At 37.1% G+C, this 18,031-nt stretch overlaps 1 protein-coding gene across 1 annotated transcript; it reads right to left on the bottom strand.

The window, feature by feature from the left end:
- Positions 1–47: 47 nt before the first annotated feature.
- On the bottom strand, positions 48–17,806 carry LOC131664277 (KICSTOR complex protein SZT2-like). The gene is made up of 29 exons (XM_058935243.1): positions 17,537–17,806; positions 16,973–17,293; positions 16,823–16,900; positions 16,329–16,737; positions 16,034–16,254; positions 15,324–15,958; positions 14,514–15,251; positions 14,184–14,383; positions 13,948–14,108; positions 9,414–9,744; positions 8,133–8,312; positions 7,767–8,056; positions 7,366–7,696; positions 6,935–7,293; positions 6,763–6,862; positions 6,349–6,674; positions 5,744–6,281; positions 5,155–5,676; positions 4,626–5,092; positions 3,987–4,541; positions 3,212–3,917; positions 3,045–3,139; positions 2,537–2,975; positions 2,109–2,472; positions 1,874–2,036; positions 1,561–1,777; positions 982–1,484; positions 301–909; positions 48–223 (listed from the first exon to the last, which is right to left on the bottom strand). The coding sequence occupies exons 1-29, from the start codon at positions 17,555–17,557 to the stop codon at positions 92–94; spliced, it is 10,011 nt and encodes a 3,336-aa protein (XP_058791226.1). The 5' UTR covers positions 17,558–17,806; the 3' UTR covers positions 48–91.
- Between the last annotated feature and the right edge of the window lie 225 nt (positions 17,807–18,031).

The following is an 18,031-nucleotide window of genomic DNA, read 5'->3' as shown; positions in this document are numbered from 1 at the left end:
GAATATATTATATACAACAACATACAAATAACAAAGATATTTTTTCTTATTTTTTTCTTTTTTTCCAAATTTAAAAAATATAGCTGAAAATTCATGAGTAAAGTCCCAACCAGAGATGAAAACAACAAGCGTTAACGAAATCTTCTATCAAACTATAAATATCTCCCATAGTAAACGGTGTACTGACTATTTCTTCAGTCTTTCTGTATACCGCGAACAATTCCTGTCATAACAAATAGTCGATCATTAGTGAATGCTCATTTCTATAAAACGTTTTATTATCAAAAATTGTATACTTACACCTCTGGAGGTATGCAGATCGATCGTAAGCATCATAAATGCTTGAACGTAGTTTGGATGCAGAATGAGATGATGCGTAACGTTACCATCTGGTGCATTGAACTGCTTGTGATATTCCTGATACTTGTTTTGTAAGAGTTTGGCAAGGTTCTGGTACCAACCGACTGGTTGATTGCAGAATAAGCTCAACCTTGGGTCTAGTTTGGACAGCGGCTCTACGCAGGCAAGAGCACAAAGCTCTGAGAATTCGACGTAGTTCAAGCTCGATTTGGTCTCAAGAAGACGATTCCAGAGCAGATGAGTACGGCAGTGCAAAGCTCCTTGCTCGATCATCTTGCGGATGTGCTGTTGGGCAGCACTAGCTTGAGACATTATGAGCTGCTGCATCAGTTGCTCGTGTGACGAGTAGTAACCAAGATAATTAATAGATTCTTGACGTATTTGCGTTAGGTTGGTTGTCGACGTCGAGGGAGCATTGAGAACGAGGGGACTGTCTGGTACCGGAGGTGGTGTTGGGGCCATATTGCTCGGTTCTTGGTTGTTGGTCTCGTCAGAATCACGCTCTACGCGTTCTCTATGAGAACCTAGGGATTCTTTTACGTTTGTGTCCTGAAAATACGTATAGTAAGAAATAGTGCATTCGTTTAAAAATTGACGAAGAATAAATAATAGTGTAATCACCTGTGTTTGTAGATCACTGGGGTAAGAAATGAGTTCGTTTCTAGGTTGCCGGGTTAGATAAGGCGAGATTGTAGAAACAGGGCTATACTCGGAAGGAGTATCAGCCTGCGAACCTGCCATTGACTTAACGACACTGTAAACCGTACGGAATTTGCCGATTTTGTTGTTGCTTTCAACCTGTCGCTTTGGGTACAATTCGCGTTTACTCGTGAGCATGAGGTAGTATTTGAGAGTAATTTCTCGACTGTCAGGTTGTGCGAATTGATCGAGCCACGTGACGATGAGAGCGATGTCAAAGTCGTCGATATATTTTGTATCTTGAGCATCGTGGTAACTCACTGAAGGAGTACTTTGAAGTTTTACAAGAACGTACTCGCTGTTTTGAGTATCATCTGGATCGTCAGACATCGAGAACACTTGCATATTGTACGTCTTTTCATGGGACAGTAGGTATTGGTAGAGAGTATGCGCCGGTGTTATTAAATTACTTACAGTCACGTCGCCTAAAAACATTGTTACACGTTATACAAAAACCAATGAGATCTAACAAAAATACAATATCGAAAAAAATAATCTTACCACTATAAATTAGGTTTCTAGCGTAATTAGGCGCTTTGCTATAATACTTATTAAAATCATCCAAAAAGTTGGTCAAGTGATAGCCATGTTTGAGCGCCCATTGGCTATTTCCAGCGATGTACGAATGAATACATCTCAAGTGGAAATCGTAAGTAAAGGAATGTAAGTGCATGTTTATTTTTATCTCATCACAGGCATCCACGAAACTTAACATAAACTGAAAAAAACAAATAGATTAGTTATAATTAGTAGGGTGTCGTAACTTTTTCGAATTCATAGTTTGACTTTATTTCATAGCGCTTATTCTACGCACTTGATTGACTAAGGCACTACTTGATTTGGCTTGTAATCGGCTGCACTCAATTACTCTTAGCTTAACGGCAAAGAATGGTTCAGCTAAACTGATTTCAAATAGTAGTACGCCACCAAGCATCGACTTCTTCAGATAGTAAGCTTGATTAAGAACGTCTTCTTCGCTATAAGTAAAATACAGCAACGATTAATTTGAAATTTTCAAAACAACGAGAACAAAAGAAGATAGAAACTACTTTTTTTGCTGCGACTCGATCAGAACGGGACTAAATCCTAACACTTGAAGGTATTGCATGTACTCTGACAGCATAGATTCACATAATTGCTTGTGCCATTCAGTAACCATTTTCTTATTAGATGCATCACTAGTCGTTCTCGATCTTTGCTGCTGAGGAGTTAAATGAAATGGTGATGGTACCAAGGAATGATCCCTTGTAGCTGCCGACTGTAATCTCCACGACGGTAGAAATAGCAGAGGTGTGTAGCAGTAATGAATGAGTCGCGAATACTGTTTGAAAGTATTGAGAGTTGCTAAGGATATTGGAATATTTGGTGCAGCGCTGCGACTCTGCCACATTGTGTGTAGTTTATTGAGATCATCTGACAAAAAATAAATACGTTTTTTTTCAATTTGAACGTAAATCAATCTCATTTTTCTACGTACCTTTGTACTTTTTGTCTTTGTGCCGAAGTTCTTGAAAGTCATAAGCAGTTTTGACGACAGGGTCGGTTGTATTTGGTGGATACTGACCACTCGGTTTAGCATCGCGCATAACTTGTCCAACTAATTGATTCCACGGTAAAATACCTCCTTTCCCTTGTACACGATTGTTAACCTTCTGCCACTCTTTACCATCGGGTTGCGCCGTGTTGGGGAATTTGGCGAGACTTTCCATGTCCGTTATTTGAGCGTAGTACTGAGAATTTCTCTGTTCCTCCTGTTCGTAATTTCGAGCCGGCTGATGATGGAATATTCCAAGTTTTTGCATTGTTATACTAGAATGGAGATGAGACCGCGACGACAACCACAGACCTAAGCTACTTATTTGTTTAACTAACTTTTCAGAACGCTCCTTAGACCAGTTATACATGTATACGATAATCTGCAATAAGTAGTCAGGAAATTCAACGTTCAATGTCAATGTACAAGTATAACAGCTTCAAATACTCACATGCTGACTTTGTACTTTAGCTAAAAGTAACCTTTGACGAGGTATGCATGTCTTTTCTAAAATTAATGGATTGAATTTCTGTAGTAGTTTTTGATCTGAAATATGAGTAAATAATTAATTAATTAAAAGTTAAAAAGTACTTAAAAATAAATACTTAAAAAACAAACCCTTTGGGATAAGCCATTCAGATTCAATTTTATAGTTGAAAGAAGCTTTCCATTGATTAAAATTTCGAGCTAATAAAATACTCCTAACAAACATCCCTTGATTATCTTTTGCAGTATCGTATGACAAAAATTGTAAGTCACCAGCCTTGTCAGCAATTTCAGCAGCTTTCGACAGCCATTTAAAACTGTTTTCGTTATTTTCCGTTAATTTGTTGATCATAAGCAGTTCATCTTGGGTTGCACCAATGTCGAGGAAAGGCTGTCGACTCCATTGTACAAAAGTACGTGTCGTTGTATCGAGTGCATGACCATGAACTAAATTTTGCAATTCTTTGAGAATCACTGGTAACGAGTGTCTTCTTTCCAGTGTGACCACGTGTTTTTTAACAGCGGGCGCCGAAAGATCTAAGGCGAACTGAAACCAGTATGGCAAAATCGTGTGATATACTTTGCCTAACTTTCCTTTCTCGCCTAATTCGTAACTGCTCATTTCTTCATTTCTTTGGACGGTATCGTCGTAGCATTCATCATCGGAATTCAGTGGTTCTGTAAGTGGAGTTGGTAGAAACGCGTACTCGGTTACAAGATCCCAATTTGCGTGTCTAACTGCAGCTTTGAGTTTTTGTACTAGAGTTTCCAAATTCACTCGTCCTTGTTTCCATATTCGAAACTCGACAAATGCTTTTACGGCCACATCAGATTTATCCTGAAAGAAATACAAAAGATCAGTGATCACAGATATTGAATTATTCAATTAAAACCAGTTATTCCTTACAGCTCGTGTTTGTCCCCAAAAAACTTTGGTCTCAACAATTTTTTCAAATTCACTAATATCGGGACAATTAGAAAGTATCGAGACATTCTCATTTTCCTTAGCAATGTTATCACTTCTTTCATTGACGATAGCGATCGCTATACAAGCTATTCCTCGACTTCCACTTGAGTGACTTTGATTGTATAAATATATATCACTCTCGGGAACTCGTTTGCTAGAGCCATCAGACTGCGAGTAATCTTGAAAATGTGAATGCGCTCTTATAGTATCCGTATACTTTGGCGTGTAAAGGAATTGTAGGATATTTTGTCGGAGGTAGTAGCCAAAAGCAGTCATATGGTACAAATATCGCTCTTGCACAGACAATCGGATGATGTTTTCAGGTGGGCGGTACGGCCGCTGAATAAAATGCACATCCGAAGGTGTGAGCTTGCACATTGGATTTCTCGCCAACATCACTGAGAGTACTTCGAGAACTGCATCGTCTAGTCGATTTTGAAGGACTTGCACTAATTCACATTTGACCTCAGGTCCGGCTTCTGATATACCATGTACCTATAATAAGTCAAAAAAAACATTAGTACAATTCTTAAATGACACGAATAATTAAATAACCTAACATATAGATTTTCAATTTACCATGAGAACAATTAAATCTCCGGACTTGTTTAAAAGGTCCGATTCCCTTTCGCCAAAAGAGCGTACTCTCGGCCTGAGATCTGCAGAGATAGACGAGACAGAGGTCTGATCCATTGAAATACCAAGACTCTTGACTTGTGACAACGAAGCAATACTGCTACTTCGCGATACCATCAATTTTTCATCGCTTTCCGAAAGTTTGTTATTCTGCAATGGTCGATCGTCGCTGGTTCGCTCGTGTAACCGCAAATAGAATACGTTACCATTGCTCTCCTGATAGACGAACATGTTGCTACGATTGTTTACACAAAAGCGATTGAGTACTGCTTGTAAGGCTTTGATACCTCGGGATAAGCCTGTCTTGCCGGGGCCAGTTTTCAGCCGATGGTGTAAGCAGAAAGACACTTCGCATACGACTGGGCATCGGAACATTCCTGGCACGATGTTTGAGTTTTCTTTAAAAATTACTTCAATCAAATGTTTTATTACGCATGGCACATAATTTTATTTTAAAGGACAAGATATTTACCTGTGTTAGCATTCAGCGCAGTAGAAGTTGTTGGGTCAACGCTATTATCTGCATTCTTCCACGTATGATCTTCAATTGACTCGGGTTCAAGTAGTGGCTCACAGATGCGCTTATCATGCAAATCACGGAGAAGCAGATACTGATTAACTGTTCGACAAATAGCCTTGACTTGTGACACGGCATTCTTTTGTATCTGTAGGTATCTATCAACTTCCGGCGAAGTGAGTTCGAGAAACCGGCAGTGAAAGTAGACATTCACGTGGCTTTTCTCGACGCGCATTATTAGCCAAAAATTAGGTAGCACTTCCCTACGACGGTCAAGGTCGACTAACCATTGACATTCTTCCTCGGAATTACTGCTATCACCTTCGTATCCGTCGTCAGTACCGATTTGATTGTCTCCTATACTCGATATTTCCGAGTGATATCCGGGTGGATCTCCTGAATCCTGTTTCTTTATTCGTATTGACGCTTGTGTTGGCAAATCGTTTACATCAAAAACAGTACTGCTATTTGCGGAAGCTAAGATGATATATTGTATTATCAAAATATTTTACTTTGATAAAATTCCACTAATAAAAATACTTACGATTGAGCTGCTTAACATAATTATCTTTTTCCGACAACGTGTCAACGTTTTCTTCAGAAACCATATCTTGCTCGTTAGTTGCATTTTTAGCAAAATAAAACCAGCTACCTTCTTGCTCAATGAAATATCGATCAATATTCAATTTCTTCAACTCTTCGATGAACCTTGGAAGACTATTTTCTGACGGAAAGACAAAATGTAGAGGTACTTTGTCTAAATAGCAACTGCTTCTGTTATTAGATTCCTCAACGTGTTTTGCAACGAAGTTCAGATTTCCTTCGGTAGGCAAGGGTTGGTCTAACAATACCGTAGCAGTTTCGTCTTTCAGCAACCAATTAATTTCTTCCACTAAATTTGAAACTGCGGCATACTGATGAGTGGGTAGATTGGCCATGGTTTCGAGTATTTGCTCTGCTTCGAATGATTGTAGACGATCGAAATTGCTAGTTCCTTCGCTGTTTTCCGAAACGTTACGTGCACTACCTTCGCTACAATATGACGTTGTTCTCAAACCACCTGGTGTGTTGTCAATACTAACCTAAATATTAATCACAAGAACAATGTTATCGATTGCAATTCTTTTTTATGATTTCTTTCAATCATACCTCTAATACGTCTTTCGGTAGATTCAAGCAAATAATATCGAGAGTTATTTTGAAATTGGAAGCCGCGGCATCTTTCAAATGATAATCTTCGAGCTTTTCGGTGATCTCGGTAAAACAAGTTGGTAAAAGTTTAACAGAAGTACTAGAGAAGCTAGATTTGGAATGTAAAGAACAATTGAGTTGAAGAAACAAAGGTTGCTCCTTTCCATTGTCAGAATCCATTTGCAAATCACTAACGAAGGAATCATTAGAATCTGAGCTTTCGGAAATTTTGGATCGTTCGTGGAGAACATTACTTGGCCACGTGTGTGTGCTGATCTGATTTACTGAAGAGAAAAATTCAATAAATATAGTTATATTATTTATTAAATAACAACTTACATAACAGTAATAACTATCGTGAATGATTCTTACATTTTTTCAATGAATTAACTTTGCCATTAACTACACCAGAATTGAAAGTAAAACGAATTTCGTCGTCGCTATCAGAAGATGTTTGAGAAGCCGCGTCAATCTGAAACGAAATCAAAATAATTATGTTTTACATATGTGTTTTTTTAAACATTATGGCTGAGAAAAAACAAACCATTTTCTCAGATTTCCACGAAGGCAAGCAGAAGTAAAAGTCGGGATGAACGGGCACTTGTTTGAAGGCGACATTGATGATTTTTTTGAACTTATCTTTGATGAGATTGTGAATATTACGCATTTCGCTGCAACTTGCTTCTTCTTCGCCAGTCTGTGCGTGAAGATGCTTACATACTGCTCTCAAGTAGTCCGTTATATTGATTTCTATAAGACATTCCTCGCATTGTTCGACCGCTGCATCCATATCACCATAGCTAAGTGGTTGTTGTAAAACTAACGATTTGTATGCTGCCACGACGTACGAATGGCAGTGAGCGAGACTAAGAACTTTGCAGTGGTCCATGAGATTTCGTTGATCTGCAATAATTACAGGCTGATTTTAGTATATTTTCCTTACACACGTAAATGTCTTATTCCTGAGGCACTTACCACCGGAGATATTATCGGAGTCCTCGCTCTTGGGCTCCGGCGATGAAGGTTTGGTATTATCACCGGACTTGAGATTCACAAACTCTTCGCTGTACTGCTCACCGAATTTGAAGGTATGATCGCGATAAATATCCTTAAAACGCGGCCTCTCGAGCTTCTCGATAAGCGCATCTATGAGCAAAGCCAGCGAGCAATCATAAACGTAAATCGGCAGTACAAGGCCGCGACGAGGGTTCCCATCGCTAGACGCTGCTGCTTTCTCGCAAATGTCCGATGACTTCGGTGTGCTGAACGCCATTGAATTTTTCAGGAAGTACAAATCGCTGCTCTCCTATATAATTAAAGAATAAGTTTTTGAAATGAACTTTATCGTGTTGAATAGTTTCTTGCTCAAAGCTTACCGCAGTGCTAACACGATTGCGTGGTACAGGCGATGCATCTCCCGATGTTTCGCCGTTTGGCTGCTCACTCGAATCTTCGAGTTGTTGAAAAACTGGCGTCGCAAGATCTTCTTGCCTATCCTCGTCGTCCTCGAGTAAGGCTTCGTCGTCTTCTTCAGGATGAACCATCAAGTGCACGTCGGTTTCTGCTGCTGGTATCAGAGTTACTATCACGTGAGTTATGCTTATACCTTTGACGAAACATCGCCAGCGAGGGTACAGCACTGTTGACTTGTTACTGCTATCTGATTCTATAAGATTTGGGCGGTATATTTTTCGAGCTCGATGATTGCTTAAAAAATGGAAATAAATGAATGAGGTAATTACCGTTGTTTAAAAATAAGGGTTTAGCACCCTCTTCTCTGGGCCTTGCAGCTAGCATTTTGGTGAATCTGTCAGAATCTGCCGTGCTCAACATCAATTCTCGATTATGTATATTTCTTATGTGACTTAGAAGACCTTCCATCAGTATTCTATTGGCATTGTTTTCTCCGTTATCGTTGAAGTCTATGATCAAGTTTTTTTTATTATTTACACGCCGAATAAACAAAAAATCATGCCAACAATGTTTTAAAACGGAAAATTAACGTCTTTACGGAAAACCTTTTCTGTGCACGTGCGACAATTTCCTCTGTATACACAAAATTTATATAAAATTTAGTTGGTTATATTCTTAATTTACCATAGGAATACAATGAAATATACGTGCTCGCTATATACTTATGTTGCTTTACTTACTATATTGCTTATGATTTATTTTATAAGTAAAGGTTATGTTAATGAGAATGTTTATCATAAAGAAATTAATTTGTATTGAATCAACATTTATGAAAACCTTGAATAATGAAAATTGTTCAAATCTCAGGGAAATTGATGATTCATCAAACTACATAGTTGTGCAATGTAGGTAGTCATCTTATTTTTTATCACATTATTCAGATAATTGATTTTTTTTTCGAGCTGTATTTGAAGATGAATTGAACGTCGACAGAAATTGTGTTATAATCGAGTTAAGTTTTCAACTAAATTTTCGAAAATTAAAACATTTAAAAATTTCTAAACCAAGCGGGTATTATTAAATCGGGACTTTTCGAGTAAGATTTCTCATGATAGTGTGGGTAGAAATGTCCATTATTTATAGCTTTGTTAGCATGTATATGAATATATTTTTATTATCAAATGTTTAATTGCGAAAAAGTCTTAACTGATCAGATGTTGAGAAACAACGAACTGAACTGGACCTGTGCTGGGGCAATTTTTAGCAAAAACAAAAAAAATCTAAATTTCAACAACCGGAAGTTCGGTGCTGTATTCCTGTGATAAACCAAGATTTCAACCATTTATATCGAGTAAAAATTGTTTTTTATACAAATGCAGTTTTCGCAAGATACTGTACAATGAAATTGCCTTATTTTCCGATATCATCCAGAATATTCAATGCAATAAAAAACTATGTCAAAAGCATTCGACTGAAACAATCTTTTACTTTATCTCCTGAATCATTGATAGGTATATAACCATAAAAAGTACCGACTTTCCGGGCATAAAAGGATCGTGCATAAAAAATTGTCAACATAAAAGTAAATCGCAGCAATAAGGAAATCTAACCGTCGACAAACATGGAAAAAAGCAACTCAGCTTGCTGGCATTTGGGTAGAATGCCGAGAGCGTCAAATTCAAATTGCATCGGACGAATGCGATCATCGATGAGGGGATTCTCAGCTGCAGATGCAATGTCCGCATACGTTGGTCGTCTCGATGCCTTGCTCAAACCGTTAACATTGATACTGTTATTATTGCTGACGCTGCTGTTATTCGGTTGTACTGGTTGGTTACTCGTGCCATCGGCGTTCTTATTTTGAGGTGACGCTTGGCACATGAGACTCAGATGCTCCAGCGTCAGCAGCGCGTTTATGCATTCTTTGTCAATCCTGGATATCTATATTCATTTTGAATAAATTATCGAATACATTAATATGTTTGGACATAAATAGTCAAAAATGTTATAATTGAACATTATCTTTGACAAATATTTTTGATTAATTTTCATAAAAGTAGTGTTTTATGAAAATTATTTTTTAAGTAAACAGCTTTTATATAAATAATAGTTGATTAAAACTGGAAATTTCCGGATAAAAGAACTCCAATTCCTTAAATTGATAGATAAGTTTTATCTTAAAATAGATGCTCGTTACGAGTCCTCACTTGGAGAGATGTCCTGCTTAGTTAAGAAACTACATTTGATAAATGAAGAAAGAATCAAAATGCTTGAGCAGCGATAAGGGTATCGAACGCAAATGATGTAAGGATTAGAGGTTACATTTTATTTTCAATATGACATGAGAAACATATATAACATCATATATATGTGTATATAACATCTAACTGTACATTATATAAAACACATCGGTAATTTATTTATCAACAAGTAAAACACTAATAAAAACTTCACCAAAACTTCAATATCAAAGTCCAATATCTCGGGCGCTCATAGAAGTATCGGGGTTTCAGGAATAAGTTGGAGGAGTTGAATCTCACTTTCAAACAAACAAAGCGCAGAGACCACTTCTCCACTTGAACCTGAAACCCTCCCGTCCAGCAACGAGTTATTCACTTTCTTTTATTATCAGCTTGTTATCTTCGGCATATCATATCGATCTTAAAGATCGAGGACACAATGAACGGACAGAACACCACGAGGCTGTTGCCGTGCCGATCTCGAGCTGGAAGAGTTAGATCTGGCACGTTTTATCCACCGAACTGCCTAGATCTCCACTTCCAACTCAAGATCGACTGGCCCGACGACGATGACGACGACGACCAGGACGATAATACCTCAACCGTTTGCAAGACTTATTCTCCTCTCTCTCTCTCTCTCTCTCTCTCTCTCTCTCTCTCTCTCTCTCTCTTTCTTTCTTTCCTTTTCACGTATGAGAACACGTCTCGCCTCGCCATATGGCGGGACTCATCTGGAACAATGGATTCTTTCGAAAAAAAGAAACTAATACTTGACTGAGTCAAATAATACGTCAAAAGCTTTACACTGCCGTGGCTGATAAACCGCTGAGTACATAGACGCGTTATTACAGACGTTATCATCGCACAAAATAGATTTTCATTTTCGTAATTCAACGTAAACGAACGAAACGACTGTATCCGTTGAAATAAAGAAATAGTTCTTTTCATTGTCCGATCACTTTGCACTATCACACACCTCGGCGAAAAAGAATAATAAGAAGAGAAAAATTCGGAAAGAAATGAAAGAAAAACCTCGTGATTCACACTGTCGGCGCAGTGGTTTCGAGATCGATAAGACGACTGTGGCGCGTTATCTAAGGCTGCACCTCGTTCATGGCACCGTCGAAAAACCGGCGCTTACTGCGCGTTCGCCGCTTATCTATCGCGTTTCTGAGGCGCTCTTTTACGTAACGGCTCACCTTTGATCGCACTTTCTGTCATACTAGAAAAAGAAAGAATAAAGAAATAAAAAAGAAAAACAACAAAAAAAACACCCTGCCCGCTAGAACTCAACTTCGAAAACGAGAGAAAGAGAGTACGAGAAGAGGGTGGTGCGTACAAGTTCGAGTACGAGGGGTCACTAGAGGGCCCAGCCGTGACGGCGGGCCCTATATATACCTGGCGGGTCGCTTGCTGATATGGAAAAGCCCGTCCCAACGTCCGATATCAAGCGCCCCACCTCGATAACCCCGATAAGCACAGCTATGAAATGCCTGGCTTGGATATATAGATTGAGAAAGAGGCAGCTATGATGACCACCTGCACTTTCGATGTCTGATTCCCGAATGCGGCCAACATTTTACAAATATATTTGGTATTTGATCCGACGTCGTCTCACAAGAACGACGAGAATTCCTTACTTTTGACTTACTTAGTTGGGTGATATGTCGGCATCCACGATCGTTCGAGATATCGGTATTTCGTTAGACAAAGTTGAATGCACTTTCGGTAAACCTAGGGATCTCGAAATAGGGCTAATATTGAATTTGAAATTTTCAAATTGAATGTTACTTTTTTAGTAATCATTTCTTTGAATCCTACAAGTGATATAGTTCGAGTGTGCTCAAACTTTTACAATGCAGATAATTATTTATAATCAAGAAATCAGAAGAAAACTAAAAATATAATCAGGTCGTGCATTACTTTGGTAACATTAATGCTGATCTACCATGCTCAATTATCAATCGAATAAATTAATTTAGACTTTACATCAACTTTAATAACATTAAAAATAGAGATTACAGAGTATATTTAAAGGATGAATGCTTAACATTTATAAGCCTAGGTTCTATCAGAACAAGTTTTGTAAATTGTTCTATCAGAACAATTTACATTCAATTTACATTGAACATATTTAATTTTAACTTAATCTATTTCCAAAACGATGTATGGCACTTTCTCCCGTTAGCTTACTCTAGTTACCTTTTTGCGCCACTTTGGATATTTGGCTAGAAGTGGTTTAGAGAAACAGACGATAAGAGGACATGTTTTATTTTAAGAGTGAAACGTTTACTCAAGATTGATAGTTCCTTCCTTTTGACACATTTGACCTGACAACCGACGGTTTCGTCATTGACAGTTATACTGATTTAGTTTTTAAACAATTGTAATCCAACAGAGATAAAATATAGAATGCGTCACAAGATTTTAGCGAAAAATAATTTACAAAAGCCATCAGCAAAAATATTACTTTACAGCTTGATTTTATCACATGATTCATCACAATGATACAATGACGTAATTTTTAGAAATGAAAAAATGAAACATTTGATTTTAGTTATCGTACATTGTTTTGAAATAATCTGCTTTTGTTTTAATCATATTATGAAAAAATTCGCTAATTTTACGCTTTTTATGCATTTTAGATTGATACGTGCTGTAGTTACTGAATGCCTTTGATAAAATAATTGACATCACTGGTAATATTAGGTTCGAAATTCTTTTTCATAAAATTTTCTTTGTTTTTTATCAAAGTTGCAATTCTTCTATTCAATAGTTACGAATCATCATAAATCCTCAGTTCAAAAAATTACTTATATTACAGTATTTATCTAAGTTCAATAGAATCGCAATAGTTATTGACTGTCATATATGCTAGCTCCGACTATGCCTTAACCGCAATAAATCAATGCAGCCGTTTCAAAAAATATTCATTGCCAAAGCATTTTTCTCTGGAGACGACAGCAAGGAAAAAAATCTGCAATTCCCACATAGCACAATGCTGGGGAGATAAAAAGTGCATCGGCTAGTGCCAAGAAAGCCTGCGGCATCGGGGAGTTTTTCGAGAGAGAAAAAGATAGAAACGCTAGCGTCGATACCCACGTCTTTCTCTCTCTTACATGCTGAAATCTTCAATATCTTTGACGGCTGTTTGCCGAACGAGATAGCGCGCGCGTCTTTGCCGTCGTCTACCTGACAAAATAAAGCACTCGAGAAAAGTGTCGGTCAGGATAAATTTTTATTTTGCAGATTACAGGAGATAAGCCGACGACCCAAGTTATTCAAAAGAGATGCTTGAGGAAATTCATTTATTCTCTTCTTTTGTTCCCTTTTCTTTTTCCTTCCCTCTCGACTATTATTAACGTAATCGAACGTGAAATTTTTTTTCATTTTTATCGTAATCGTTCGGGGGATTCAAATTCCTCGAGAAGCCACGTGTAATCAGGAGTCTATGTGCTGAGATATTGGACTTATCGGTGATAAGTTATCAATCGACAATTTATTTGAGGCAATCTATGTCTGTAGAGCGTGATCAAATGAGCTTTTGTATGTAATATAAACGAAATTATGGCGTGTGGACAATTTCACATGGTTTTATTATATACACAAACTAGTATGCATAGCAATATGGCGTCAATCAGCGTGTATTAATTCCTATGCTATGTTACTCTGTACAAGAGTTTGTGTATATAATAAAACAATGGACGCCAAAATTATTAGACTTCAATGAAAATTGTATGTTTGATCTTTGTAATACAAGATAATGATAATATTTGTATAATGCTCAATAATTTTGCATATTAATTTTCCAATCATTGTATTTACTACAAATATTTTTGCATGCGTAGTAATTTTAATTTTTTAATTTTCTCTGCTAGATACATAGTTATTTGAGAAGACTTACCGCGTCTGATAATTGCTGATACTCTAAAGAATGCATATAGGAAGATTTTTTAGCATTCGTTGAATACACTTGTCCGCACTGAGGCTCAATCCAAACTTCCATGACTATTTGGAAATCGCCACTGGCTTCAGTATCTTCGACATTCTCACCGTCGTTTGTACCTGTTAAAAAGAAAAGATTTTCAATGCATGTCACGATGAAACGCATTTGATAACAAAAATGTAAACTAATATTACCATCAGTTTCTTCTTCAGATCCACTATCTTTTTCTGGTCCTCCAGGACTCACAATAACATAAGGAGGAAATGAAATATATTGCACTATACACGGATACGTTATATGATTACTACCAGGTCCTTGCATTTGTACTTCCATCACAGTATTTATAATCCCAGCAGCGGAATACGCAAAATTGAAACCTTCTGCCAAACGGATCCTGGAAAAAGTTGTTTATTTCCAATAATTTTATTGAATAACTTTTATTTATTGAAAAAGAAATAAAGCTTATATTTTTTAAGTCAAAACTGTAGAAAATTAGAAGTTCAGTAATTAAAAAGTATATTTACTTGGTAACAGTAGATAAAATTCTAGCTACAGCAGCAACGTTCAGTCTTGGTAAGTTAATTACAGGAACCGTTTGCAGAGCAGGTTTCTTGAGCAGCCACAGCCACCTGACGTGATATAAGTACCTACTCAAAGTGGTAGTAAGACTACCCCCAACGATCGCAGCATTTCTAGCTATAATCTGGGAGCCATCGGGAAAAATAACAGTGCTTAGATCTATTGGCATCCTCTCATATCTTATAAGGATTTTCTCCAAAGCTTTATGCATAATTATACAACAAGGAATTTCCTTTTGCTCAATACGTCGACTCGCTAAAGCAAGTTGCGAGAGTTTTTCCATTAAATCAGACATGACGTTGTGACGTAAATAACCCTCGGTACCTCCAGCGAAAGCTACATTAAGGACGACGCATAGGGATTTACAGCTAATATTGATAAGTGAAAAAGATATCGGTGGTTTATCTGGCTCTCGGTGAATAAACTGCACATACGTATGATTTTCTACGAGTACAAAAGTCGCCCAGTTTTTTAACATTCCATAGAGCACTGCTGCGGCTTGGCGGTACTGTACACTTTGAAAGCGACCACTTTGGTTTGCCTGATGCAGGTGTTTCGACAGAGGTCTATCGTGAATGAGAATTAAGGTGACTCGTTGAGAATGTAGCCATCGAGGCCACTGATGCGGTTCTAGTGAGACTACTGGTTGCCAGATTTGACCGAATTGCGGACAAGCTGCATCACTGAATACGAATATTTCAGTTATTTATTAAGGTGGCAAGAAGTTTTGATTTATAAATTGTTCAAATACAAACCTAAGTTGGATTGAATTGGATGATGAACTAGGCATATAAAACAGCGGCATACCACTCTTGATAGTATCAGGTACATTGTACCAAGTCCATTTCATGCTTGGAAACCAACTGAAATGCGCCAACATAGTATCGCCCTCAGTCAATGAAGTCAGAGCGCTCCAAAAACGCGAGACCATGTTCTGTCTGTACTGCGATTTTAGCGGTTTCTTCGACAAACACGTGATGTCGTGCAAAAATTCATAAGGAGCTTCTATCGTTATGGAATATTGTAGAGTATTACAAACGGATAAAGATTTCGAAAACCTTGGACACGTCACAAGATACTCCACGGAAACGTGGGTTTTCCAGGGAAGTACAAAGCATATTTCAAGACTACCGTCACGTATGGCTGTCTTTTTGATCAAATAACCTTCACGCAATCTACAACACAATAGACTATTCAATGTACATGTCACTTGGTTATCGATCTGCTTTTTCCTAAGAAGCTGAGGCGGCTCATGACCATAAAACAAATTGTTTTTCGTTCGCCAGGCATTGGGACCAAGCGTTGCAATTTCATTCTGTTCTGTCCGATAAAGTTGCCATCGTAGCAAATTTCGGTGGTATGTATTCAACTCTATCTCTTCGTTAAAAACCTAGAAAATAATAAATTAAAGTACTTTAATTTAATGAAAGTAATATAATATTAATTTTAGAAAGAGACTAATTACAGATGAAGGAAAAACTGTCATATAACTTCCTAAAGTAGCACTCGCTAAAAATCTGAGTAGATCTGGATATGGCACGAGCCCATTTGCACAGCGAGGGTGATATGAGCTTCCGACGTGTAAAAAACTACATGCAATCGTTGCTGCTCTTAATTGCTGTATCACAGAATCCAAAGCATGAACATCATCAACCCCAACAATACCATCCGAAACTATAACTAAATCTGAAAAATAGGTGTATAAAAATATTAAAAATAAAAATAGAAAAATATTCAATAAGGTGTTAAGAATTACATACTGGCACAGCTGTGTTCAGGTAAAAGTGACAATGCTAACATGCCATAACGCAACATGTTGACAAATCCAGTTTCTGGTGAAACCATGGCTATCGTAGACATATTATTATTGGTGTTATTTTTACCAGTGCTAGTGCCACCTTCCTCGAACAGGCCACCTACCAATTTCTCACTTTCTGCTCGTAAAGTCTCTAACTGTAAATTGACTAAGCTCGTAACTTGAGCCACCTTTTCTTCTAATAAATTCAATTGTTTTTCAATAATTTGCATTAACATAGCAACATTATCCAATGTGACTAGCCAGCCTTGAACTAACACTTGTTGAGCTGGATTGGTAAAAAATGGTGTATGAACTATCACAGTTACATAAATTTCTGGATAAATTAATTTCTTACTTCCAGGAATTACAAGCTGAAAAAATGACGAATAAATGAGTTATTTGATAGACGCGAAATTGTATCATTTCAATAATAATACTATCTATTAGCTCCCTTACAGGTTTTGTTATGCCTTCAAGACATCGCTTTGTTGCTATAAAAACTTCATCAATAACTATTTCTCCATTCTGGATATCCTGAAATTGTGATTTTATGATTTACACATGATTTAATTATTTTTATTTAGGTAATAAAAGATCAATACATACAACTGTGGCAAGGGATGGACTAAGATCTAAACTAAAAACAACTCTGTATTTATGAGCGAGAAAATATATTGTTGTTGAAGCTGTTACTTTATAAAAATACAGATGACTGGTTTCTGGGCTCCATAAATGATTGTTGTTCTCTTTTGGAATGACAGAGATAACATTTAGTTCAGGCACTTGTGTTTGATGTATATCAGGATTTTCTATTGAAATCACAGCATCCAAATGTTGAAGTACCCATAGTGCTCGAACATTGCGTGATATTGGAAAGCCCTTTTTCATCAACAGATAGACAATATCTGCTTCCAGCACCTGAAGTTTCTATAATAATATAATAAATTGATAACTATTTAACTTATTAACAGTCTTTTAGCTTGACATTTTTTTTTAGTAAAAATACAATAAGTATATTTAAATTTTGAAATTGATAAATTTTAACATTTTGATTCAAAAAAGTGTAACCCTTGGAGAAAAGTATACCCATGATAATATAACGAAAGTTACTGTACACTATCGAAAACGTAATATTAAGATATTTTATATAACCAAAATGTGAATTCTCACCTCACTTTCTGCAGTATCCATGTCGGTTGATTTATTGTTTATCACTAATAATAAACGTTATAAAAAGTACAGATGCACCAATCATGTTTATGCTAAGCTGTTCTTAAAAAATTATCAACGAATCCATAGAACTCCACTTGAAAGTTACTTGTACAAATGGAAAACACCATGTTTTCATCTGTTTTTCTTTGTGCATAAAGGTCACGTTCTCACATGCATTTTCTAAATCAAGCTCGACGATTTTCTAGTCAAGCTCATTCAATATAGCACATAGCAGCCAGTCATAAACGCAATGTTTTCAATAGTAAACATAACCTAGAAAACCCTGTCTACGTATCGCGTGTATCTGCGCATCTGTTGGCACATGCAGAACATACTATACAGTAACATATAGTATATGTACTAACTCGTTGATATGCTTTTGTTTCCTTGTCGTACTTAAGGAAGAGCCGATGATAAGTCAAAGGGAGATAGAGCATGCGTGGTGTATAGTAT

This window comes from Phymastichus coffea, unplaced genomic scaffold (genome assembly GCF_024137745.1).
Source record: "Phymastichus coffea isolate CEN01 unplaced genomic scaffold, Cenicafe_Pcof_1.1 PCOF00043, whole genome shotgun sequence".
NCBI lineage: Eukaryota > Metazoa > Arthropoda > Insecta > Hymenoptera > Eulophidae > Phymastichus > Phymastichus coffea.
This window is presented reverse-complemented; position numbering and strand designations above follow the sequence as displayed.